This window comes from Boleophthalmus pectinirostris, unplaced genomic scaffold (genome assembly GCF_026225935.1).
Source record: "Boleophthalmus pectinirostris isolate CB_2022bp ecotype Guang Dong unplaced genomic scaffold, ASM2622593v1 HiC_scaffold_21, whole genome shotgun sequence".
NCBI classification, from domain to species: domain Eukaryota; kingdom Metazoa; phylum Chordata; class Actinopteri; order Gobiiformes; family Gobiidae; genus Boleophthalmus; species Boleophthalmus pectinirostris.
The window spans coordinates 36,299,008-36,310,161 of NW_026571175.1; the positions used below are offsets into that span (position 1 = coordinate 36,299,008).

Below are 11,154 nucleotides of genomic sequence, written 5' to 3' on the forward strand. Positions count from 1 at the left end.
TTACACCCCTAATACATCAGATACTGCCAATAATACCTCGTGAAATATGTGTATTTTTATTGCATGATTTAAGAAAGTGGAAAGTATGAACGGAGCTTTTGAAAAAGGTGACGCGTCGTCTTTCTCTCGACTTCCTCCTTCGCTCCTCGCACAGAACCCGGCGCGCTCCTTCAATTAGTCTCCTAAAGTCTGCATTGTGAAAAAGCCTTAAGACTGTTTAGCTCGCGGTGATCTCCTCTTACAGGAATTACAGCGAACAAAGAGCCCCAACCTGCTCATTCAGGCCTTAATTAGTCCACATGCGGCGCTCGTCATTAGCCCAAGAATCTGGAAACGTGAAAAGCGGCCGAGCTGTGACGCAGATCTCGGTCGGCCTTTAATACGGCCGGTCCAGGGGGGTCAGAGCACAGAAGCGGACCAGAGGATGTCCACCGCGCTCGGGCTGTTCGTTCTGCTGATGCTGGGGGGTCTGGGGGGGGCGGCGTCCCAGGTCCAGATCTACGGGAAGTCGGTGTACGGCGGAATGAAGAGCGGCTACGTGGGCAGGCCGGGCTCGGGAGGGCATCTGACGCGCACTCCGGTGAGTATCCGGCCAGGGAAAGGGGAGTTAGGTTAAGGTTTTAGGAAGAGAGAGCGAGAACTGACGCCTGTGACTGAATGAAATATAAATACAGTTAATGCCGTACTAGGGAACATCTACCTGTTAATGCAAAGAGCGTCTGTCTGTGTCTTCATTTGTTTGACTTTTCCACGCATAACTCTCGAACCGCTCGTCCAAATGATCTCAGATTTGGAGAGTGTCTTCCTAACGGTTTGGGGGTGTTCTGTGCCAATTTTCATGTTTTTAGGACAAAAAATGCCAAAGATCTGGTTCCAAACACACCAACAATTTCACGACAAACCATCAGCTTCTTACTTTTCATTCTTATTCTTACTGGTAATTTTAGAAAGTGATATTTTTTTTGTTTTTTTAATCATTTTTTTTTTACATACATTACTAAAATACATTTTAAAGGATGTGTAATTTATTATCATTATTATTATTAATTATTTGTGTTTAAATGTTTAGCTGTATGGAAGATTGTAGCTGCCAACGGAGCGAATGTACATTTTGGCTTTTTTTTTTTTTTTTTGTCCAGCATAAGATTGTGTTAACTCTTAAAAAAAAATTAAATTAAATAAAAAATTACATTAGCTTTTTTTGTTGTTGTTGTTTTTTATCATTTTCAAGATATTTAATAATATTTTTTACCAGAAATTGGTATTGTCACGAATAGGAGTGTGCAAAAATATCAAAATATCAATATCGTATCGTTCATATATCGTTTATTTTACTAAATTATTTTGTTACAGCTACAGTTTTGTTGTTTTTTTTCAGAGGAAGGAAACTTACTTATGTGACACATTTGACGTTTTGGTGATTTAAATGTGTTTTAAATTAACTTTGCACAAGACGTTGTTTAACAAAGACTTTTAGTATCACAGACATGATTTAGACTTTATTTTTTATTGAACCGTATCAAATCAATCTGAAATGTATCGTATCGAGATGTATCGTATCACCAACTTCTTAACGATACTCAGCCTTAGTCAAGAAATGTTTTTAGCCGTGCTCTTAAAGAAAATGAAGCAAATATTACAGCAAAACCTGTTCTGCAAAATGGACTGACTATAGAAAATTTCAACAACATCTGCATCTTTTTCTTATTCAAATAAATGTTTAATAATAGTTTTGCTTAAACATTGAATCCAGAACAAGCAAAATATAAAATAATAACAACATTTTAAATCAATAATGTCTCTTATACAGATTTGATATGATCTCACGGGCCAAATATAATTATATCGCGGGCCGAATTTGGTCCCCGGGCCTGAGTTTGACATGTCTGCTTTATTATAATTATTTGTGTTTAAATGCTGAGTTGTATGGAAACTTGTATGTACTTTTTTTTTTTTTTTTTTTTTTGTCCAGCATAAAATCGAGTTAACTCTTTAAAAAAAAAAAAAATTAATATTACATTTGCTCTTTGCATTTATTTATTTATTTTTTTTTTTCCATTTTCAAGATGCTTCAAATTTTTATAAAAAATTGGTTTTGTCAAGAATAGGAGTGCGCAAAAATATAAAAATATCGATATATCGTATCGTTTAATGTGATGATTCTGTATCGATATCGTGGGCTGTTGTATCGATATGTCACCAAGAGTATTTTTTGGTTTATTTTACTAAATTATGTTTTTTACAGCTACAGTTTTGTCGTTTGTTTAGTGGAAGGAAACTTGATTTATGCGACACATTTCACATTTTCACTGTTTTGATGATTGAAATATTTGTGTTTTAAATTAACTTTGCACAAGAAATGATTTAACAAAGACTTTCAGTGTCACAGACATGATTTACACTTTATTTTTTATTGAACTGTATTGAATCAATTTGAAATATATCGTATCGAGATGTATCGTATCTGCAACTTCTTAATGATTTCCAGCTTTAGTCGAGAAATGTTTTTAGCCAGTGGAGCAGATTTTACAGCAAACCTGCTCTGTTTTTCAGCAGGTTATAGTTGTTTCCTCGTCTGAAGTTGTATTTGGTTTGATTCGTTCATGTTTGGTGATTCTTTATTCTGCTGTTTTGAAGCTGAGGTCTGAGTGGGACAGAAGGTTCAGTCCTGCTCCCGCAAATAATTGTAATTTTCAGTCCCGCAAAAAAAAAAAAAAAAAAAACAATTTTCTTCATTATTTGTCTCCAAAACCAAAATGAAAAAACAGATAATGTTTTATTTTACAGTTTTCGATTTTGTGTTTAAATGAAAAATGGAAAAAAAAAAACGGACTAAACCAGGACTGAACCAGGACTAAACCAGGACTGAACCAGGACTGAACCAAGGACTGAACCAGGACTAAACCAGGACTGAACCAGGACTGAACTAAGACTAAACCAGGTCTAAACCAGGACTAAACCAGGACTGAACCAGACTAAACCCAGGACTAAACCAGGACTAAACCAGGACTAAACCAGGACTGAACCAGGACTAAACCAGGACTGAACTAAGACTAAACCAGGACTAAACCAGGACTGAACTAAGGACTAAACCAGGACTAAACCAGGACTGAACCAGGACTAAACCAGGACTGAACCAGGACTGAACTAAGACTAAACCAGGACTAAACCAGGACTAAACCAGGACTAAACCAGGACTAAACCAGGACTGAACCAGGACTGGACTAAACCAGGACTGAACTAAGGACTAAACCAGGACTAAACCAGGACTGAAACCAGGACTAAACCAGGACTGAACCAGGACTGAACTAAGACTAAACCAGGACTAAACCAGGACAGGACTGAACTAAGACTAAACCAGGACTAAACCAGGAACAGGACTGAACTAAGACTAAACCAGGACTGAACCAGGACTGAACCAGGTAAACCAGGTCTAAACCAGGACTAAACCAGGTCTAAACCAGGACTAAACCAGGTCTAAACCGGTCTCAGTCCCAGTCTGGTCCCGGTGTAAGTCCTGGTCTCAGTGCTGATCTTGTCCCAGTCTAGTTCTGGTCTTAGTCCCTGTGTGGTCCAGGTCTAAGTCTCAGTCCCTGTCTCTGTCCTTGTCCTGGTCCTGGTCTGATTTCGGTCTCAGTCCTGGTCTGGTCCTGGTCTCAGTACTGATCACCCGACAGTTTACACGGGTGCAACTCCAGGCCCGTCCTGACACTCCTGGTTTAGTCCTGGTTTAGTCCTGGTTTAGTCCTGGTTCAGTCCTGGTTTAGTCCTGGTTCAGTCCTGGTTTAGTCCTGGTTCAGTCCTGGTTTAGTCCTGGTTTAGTCCTGGTTTAGTCAGTCCTGGTTAGTCCTGGTTTAGTCCTGGTTCAGTCCTGTTTTAGTCTTAGTTCAGTCCTGGTTAGTCCTGGTTCAGTCCTGGTTTAGTCTTCAGTCTGGTTTAGTCCTGGTTTAGTCCTGGTTTAGTCAGTCCTGGTTCAGTCCTGGTTTAGTCCTGGTTCAGTCCTGGTTTAGTCCTGGTTCAGTCCTGGTTTAGTCCTGGTTCAGTCCTGGTTTCAGTCCTGGTTCAGTCCTGGTTTAGTCCTGGTTCAGTCCTGGTTTAGTCCTGGTTCAGTCCTGGTTTAGTCCTGGTTCTGGTTTAGTCCTGGTTTAGTCAGTCTGGTTCAGTCCTGGTTAGTCCTGGTTCAGTCCTGGTTCAGTCCTGGTTTAGTCCTGGTTTAGTCCTGGTTTAGTCCTGGTTCAGTCCTGGTTTAGTCCTGGTTTAGTCTGGTTTAGTCCTGGTTTAGTCCTGGTTTAGTCCTGGTTTCAGTCCTGGTTTAGTCCTGGTTTAGTCCTGGTTCAGTCCTGGTTTAGTCTTAGTTTAGTCCTGGTTTAGTCCTGGTTTTAGTCCTGGTTCAGTCCTGGTTCAGTCCTGGTTTAGTCCTGGTTTAGTCCTGGTTCAGTCCTGGTTTAGTCCTGGTTTAGTCCTGGTTTAGTCCTGGTTTAGTCCTGGTTCAGTCCTGGTTTAGTCCTGGTTTAGTCCTGGTTCAGTCCTGGTTCAGTCCTGGTTTAGTCCTGGTTTAGTCCTGGTTTGGTTTAGTCCTGGTTCAGTCCTGGTTCAGTCCTGGTTTAGTCCTGGTTCAGTCCTGGTTTAGTCCTGGTTTAGTCCTGGTTCAGTCCTGGTTCAGTCCTGGTTTAGTCCTGGTTCAGTCCTGGTTCCTGGTTTAGTCCTGGTTCAGTCCTGGTTCAGTCCTGGTTTAGTCCTGGTTTAGTCCTGGTTCAGTCCTGGTTGTCCTGGTTCAGTCCTGGTTTAGTCCTGTCCTTTTAGTCCTGGTAGTCCTGGTTTAGTCCTGGTTCAGTCCTGGTTCAGTCCTGGTTTAGTCCTGGTTCAGTCCTGGTTCAGTCCTGGTTAGTCCTGGTTTAGTCCTGGTTTAGTCCTGGTTTAGTCCTGGTTTAGTCCTGGTTTAGTCCTGGTTCAGTAAACTGAGTGAACTGAAATAGCAAATCATTATCTGTTTTTTTTTTATTTTTGGTTTTGGAGAGAAATAATGAAGAAAATTGTAGATTTTTTTTAATTTTTGGTTTTATTTTGAAAAACAAATGACACAGAATAAACACGTACGTCGTCTTTAACCTGTGGATTTCTTCTTCTTTGTTTTCTTCCCCAGAGCAAAAACACGATCCACCGGAGTCTGGACCTGGAGGCGTTCAACCTCCACGTGACGCCCACGTCCAGCAGGATCAGCCTGCCCACCGTCATCCGCCTGTACCCGCCCACCGCCAAACCCCTGCACCTGCACGCCAACATGCCGCTGCGCTTCGGACGCGCCAACGGCCCCGCCCACGACGGCTCCACCAACCCCAACATGCCCCTCCGCTTCGGCAGGAACAGCGACCCCGCCCGCCACCAGCCCGCCAACCCCAACATGCCGCTGCGCTTCGGCCGGGACAGCGACGCCGACCCCGACGCGACCGACCCCGACCGCGACCCGACCGCGCCGCGCCGAGGTTCGTGCGGGAGAGCGATTCCACGTCGGGAAACACCCCCACGATGCCCCAGAGGTTCGGCCGGGCGGGTCTGAGGTTCTGGTTGTGTCCGATGTGTCCCGACGGAGACGAGGTCCGGGAGACGCAGCGGGACGGGCTCTACTGGAGCCTGCGCAGGACAATTCACAGTTTCTGATCGCCGTCCGTTCCGCCGGCAGGACGCGAGAACCTGTGTGTCACTCGTTTTTCAAAATAAAACCAGAAAATAGAAACTAAAAACATAACTATTTTCTTCATTATTTGTCTCCAAAACCAAAATGAAAAAAGGATCATTTGTTTCCCGTTTCCATGACTTAAACTGCACTGCCGGACTTTTGCGCTGCCTACGGACTAAACCAGGACTAAACCAGGACTAACCAGGACTAAACCAGGACTAAACCAGGACTAAACCAGGACTAAACCAGGACTGAGTGTCGGGACGGGCTTGGAGGTGCGCCTGCGTAGACTGTTGGGTGATCAGAACTGAGACCGGGACCAGACCAGGACTAAGACTGGGACCAGACCGGGACCAGACCAGGACTGAGACCGGTTTTGTTCTGGTTCACTTCTGTTTTAGTCCTGCTGTAGTCCTGGTTTAGTCCTGGTTTAGTCCTGGATTAGTCCTGGTTCAGTCCTGGTTCAGTCCTGGTTTAGACCTGGTTCAGTCCTGGTTTAGACCTGGTTTAGACCTGGTTCAGTCCTGGTTTAGACCTGGTTCAGTCCTGGTTTAGACCTGGTTCAGTCCTGGTTTAGTCCTGGTTTAGACCTGGTTCAGTCCTGGTTTAGACCTGGTTCAGTCCTGGTTTAGACCTGGTTCAGTCCTGGTTCAGTCCTGGTTTAGACCTGGTTCAGTCCTGGTTTAGACCTGGTTCAGTCCTGGTTCAGTCCTGGTTTAGACCTGGTTCAGTTCTGGTTTAGTCCTGGTTCAGTCCTGGTTTAGACCTGGTTCAGTCCTGGTTCAGTCCTGGTTTAGACCTGGTTCAGTCCTGGTTCAGTCCTGGTTTAGACCTGGTTCAGTCCTGGTTTAGACCTGGTTCAGTCCTGGTTCAGTCCTGGTTTAGACCTGGTTTAGTCCTGGTTTAGACCTGGTTTAGACCTGGTTCAGTCCTGGTTCAGTCCTGGTTTAGACCTGGTTCAGTCCTGGTTTAGACCTGGTTCAGTCCTGGTTTAGACCTGGTTTAGACCTGGTTCAGTCCTGGTTCAGTCCTGGTTTAGACCTGGTTCAGTCCTGGTTTAGACCTGGTTTAGACCTGGTTCAGTCCTGGTTCAGTCCTGGTTTAGACCTGGTTCAGTCCTGGTTTAGACCTGGTTCAGTCCTGGTTTAGACCTGGTTTAGTCCTGGTTTAGACCTGGTTCAGTCCTGGTTTAGACCTGGTTCAGTCCTGGTTTAGACCTGGTTCAGTTTGGCATCACAGTTTAAGTTACAAAAACGGTCGTTATCCCTTTTTTCCATTTTTCATTTAAACTAAATCGAAAACTGAAAAAACAAATCATTATCTGTTTTTTCAATTTAGTTTTGGAGACAAATAATGAAGAAAATTGTTGTTTTTTCATTTTCTTATTTTGTGTTTTATTTTGAAAACCAATGACCCACAGCTTGGTGAGCGTCACGTTGCTGCGTGTGCACTGGTCTCTCCTCTGGGGGTCGAACAGAAGAAGAAAACCGACGCCCAGAGGTAAAAGTTCAGTTTCAGCTGAAGTTTTTCCTCTGGGCGAGACTAGAATCGTTAAAAATATAAAATAAATAAGCATTAGGTCGACTGTACATGATTCTTGCACTTGAAATGGAACAGTCTTGTATTTTTTTGCTCGGAATTTTGCATTAAACGAAAATATCCACAAATTTAAGCTGCTGTTTTTCATTCCTCCAAACAAAAACATGTCTTAAACTGCCTGTGCGTGTTTTTTCTCTGTGTATTTGTGTAAAATGTGTCTGACTCCAGTACAGATATAATGTTCACAGAGCAAAAAATAAATCTAGACAAGTTAAGACGACTTGAATTAAGAACATTTTACGTTTTTAGTAAATTTCACTTGACGAGTAAAATGATCTGCCAGTGGAACAAGACTTTTTGTACTTAAAATATGAAAATACAACTTTCTACACTTAAAATAAGAAACAAAATCTAATGTTGCTTGAATTAAGAAAAACAAACTTATTCCATTGGTCGATCATTGGACTTGTCAAGTTGAATCGACTCAAATAAAGTCAAATGTTCTTAATTTAAGTCGTTTTAATTTAACAAAATATGACTTTTGTCTGTGTAAGCAGCTCTTGAGGTCAAAATAAGTCGGCTGTCGGATAATCAGGAAGTGTGTATTAGCATGCTAGTTGTTGTTATTGCTGTTGTCTGGTCTCTGAAAGTTGTGAAAAGCTTTTATAAACTAAACTTAAAATAATCCGGATGCTCTGAACACAAAAGTGGAGTGAGGAAGAACTTTGCAAACGGTTTAAAATCAACTTGTTCTGTTTTTTTTTTTTTTTTTTTTTTAAATGTTTTTAAGACAGTAAAAAGTTATAGAGGTACAGGTGGGTACAGAGACATTTATAGAGACTTTAAGTTCCAAGAAGATGGACAAAAGTAAATGAACATAAATTACTTTTTGGAAAATATTTTGGTAAATATTGAGAAATTTACAAATTCAGCAACATAATTAAAATCCTGTGTCATTCATTCACACGTGTTTATTATTAGTCTGTCCACATCTATAAAACTCTAAACCAGGCATGTCCAAACTATGGCCCGGGGGCCAAATACGGCCCTAAGACAAATGTTTCTTGGCCCTCAAACTTCCAGATAAATTGGCCCAAATTAACTTGCATCAATTAAAAAATATTTTTTTACAGCAAGTTTTTTTGAAAATCGATTTTGATAAAGCCAATATTTAATATTATATTCTGTGTTTAGATATGTGGCCCTTGTTGAAAAAAGTTTGGACACCCCTGCTGTAAACGCTCTGTTCCACCTTGTGATGTCATCAAGTGGTAGTTTTCAACAGCTCCTTTTGCATTTTGAGATTGGCTCCTACACTAGAAAAAAATTATATCTTGTTCAATTAAAATGACTTAAATTAAGAACATTTTAATTGATTTGAGTCGATTCAACTTGAAAATGATCAACCAGTGGAGTAAGTGTGTGTTTTTCTTATTTCAAGCAAGATTCGATTTTGTTTCTTATTTTAAATGCAAAACGAATTTTTCAGATCATTTTACTCGTCAAGTGAAATTTACTCAAATCATGGTCAAACTTTCTTCATTCAAGTCGTCTTAACTTGGCTAGATTCAACTCCAGGGTTTGAAATGATCCAAATGATTCAAGTGAAGGTGTGTGGAGTTTAAAAACACAGTGGAGCACGTCTCGCGTTACATCACAAAGTGTAAAAGAGAAACAGTTTGGAGTTTGAGAGAAGAACTCGGCTCAGAACTTGAACTTTTTCAGTCCCTTTCACTTTTGTGGACTGTTGGTTTGTAATGGTCCGGTTTATGTTCGATATATCGTCGTCGAACGCACAATAAAGTCTGAAAATATGAAAATCTGACCCAGAATACGACATAAAACTGATGCGTTCAGTCATACGGGTTTAAACCGAGCGCAGGATTCAACTCGACACAGTCACTTTGGTACAAATGAAAAAGTCCAGCGGGTTTAATCCTTTAACAATCCGTGTGTCGTTCGTTCATTCATTTTTCAAAATTAAAACAAAAATTAGAAAACAAATAACAATTTTCTTCATTATTTGTCTCCAAAATCAAAATGAAAAAAAAAAACAGATAATGATTCGTTTTTTCAGTTTTTGATTTTGTGTTTAAATGAAAAATGGAAAAAAATAAAAATAAATGAGAACGGACTAAACCAGGACTAAACCAGGACTAAACCAGGTCTGGAACAGGACTAAACCAGGACTAAACCAGGTCTGAACCAGGACTAAACCAGGACTAAAGCAGGACTGAACCAGGTCTGAATCAGGACTAAAACCAGGACTAAACCAGGACTAAACCAGGTCTGAATCAGGACTAAACCAGGTCTGAACCAGGTCTGAACCAGGACTAAACCAGGACTAAAGCAGGACTAAAGCAGGACTAAAGCAGGACTAAACCAGGTCTGAACCAGGACTAAACCAGGACTGAACCAGGTCTGGAACAGGACTAAACCAGGACTGAACCAGGTCTGAATCAGGACTAAACCAGGTCTGAACCAGGTCTGAACCAGGACTAAACCAGGACTAAAGCAGGACTAAAGCAGGACTGAACCAGGTCTGAACCAGGACTAAACCAGGACTGAACCAGGACTGAAACCAGGACTAAACCAGGACTAAACCAGGACTGAACCAGGACTAAACCAGAAACTAAACCAGGACTAAACCAGAACTAAACCAGGACTAAACCAGGAAAACCAGGACTAAAACCAGGACTAAACCAGGACTAAAGGAAACCAGGACTAAACCAGGACTAAACCAGGAACTAAACCAGGACTGAACCAGGACTAACCAGGACTAAACCAGGATTAAACCAGGACTGAACCAGGACTAAACCAGGACTAAACCAGGACTAAACCAGAACTAAACCAGGACTAAACCAGATTAAACCAGACTGAACCAGGACTAAACCAGGACTAAACCAGGTCTGAACCAGGTCCTGTTCTGATTATTTCTGAACGTCTGCGTCTTTAGTTTAAAAGAGTCGACAGTAAAAACCTCTGACAGGATTTAAATGTTCAAAACTTTAATCCCAAACATAAAGTGAGTGGAAAGTTGATCCTCTGCTTTTCTTCGTCCTGATGATCGTGTGTCAAGATTTATTCTCATTAATCTTCGACTCCATCAACAAACTGAACACCGTGAAAACTAAATAATTACAGAGAAAATGTCTCAGCTTTACATAAATATCTTTAAATAAATGCAGAATTCAAAACAATATATTTACTGTGTTCATCTGTCACAAACTGGAGTTGAGTAGTGTTTTTATTTAAGTTTGACGTCTTTTTCTTTACACCTTCTGTGTTTCTCTCTGTCGTCTTTTTCTCTCTTTCACTGCTGCTGTTTCTCTCTGTTTACTTCCAGGGGCAAGATAAAAGGTCACATGACTCAAAGGTAAATATTTTACAAATAAAATATTAAATTAATAACAGTGATGTTCTGACATGTCTTAAAATTTGAACAAATAAAATAATGATTTTCTGACTTGTTTCCATGAAAATAAATATACTGACATTATCACCAGCGACAGAAAGAGTTACATTTTATATTTAGAACTAAAAGTCTGATCAGTTCTGCACATGAAGGAGCCGTAAAGTCATGGAAAATTCACTTTAGGTTATGATAAAGTCATGGAAAAGTTTGGAAATGTTGTCAGTGAAAACACAGCTCGTTTAACCGTCCTTTACCCCTCGGTACGTTTTTATTCATCTCAACTTTTCTTTTTTGCATAACTTTGACATTATTGCACCAAAATGGCACCAAAATTTGCCAGTTTGTGTCTTTTGTGATGTATTTTAAATTCTGTGTTGTTGTTTTTTCAAGATCACATGAATTGAACATATATATTATATATATATTAATATAATCCAAATATTCACACCCGTGGTCTTTAGGTCCATTTTTGTCCCACTGACTTCCATTTAAAATGTTTTTTCACTGGTATAACTTTGACAGT

At 40.7% G+C, this 11,154-nt stretch overlaps 1 protein-coding gene across 1 annotated transcript; it reads left to right on the top strand.

The window, feature by feature from the left end:
* Window positions 1-424: 424 nt before the first annotated feature.
* On the top strand, window positions 425-5,557 carry npvf (neuropeptide VF precursor). The gene is made up of 2 exons (XM_055157114.1): window positions 425-580; window positions 5,144-5,557. Exons 1-2 carry the CDS (start codon window positions 425-427, stop codon window positions 5,555-5,557), a joined length of 570 nt encoding a protein of 189 aa, XP_055013089.1.
* The last annotated feature ends 5,597 nt before the right edge of the window (window positions 5,558-11,154 follow it).

What these genes read in the sequence shown, in the direction of transcription:
- npvf (XM_055157114.1), top strand. Translation starts at nt 425, where the DNA reads ATGTCCACCGCGCTCGGGCTGTTCGTTCTGCTGATGCTGGGGGGTCTG. An exon ending in GGCATCTGACGCGCACTCCG is followed by an intron (nt 581 to 5,143) that starts GTGAGTATCCGG and finishes TTTCTTCCCCAG; the next exon opens with AGCAAAAACACGATCCACCG.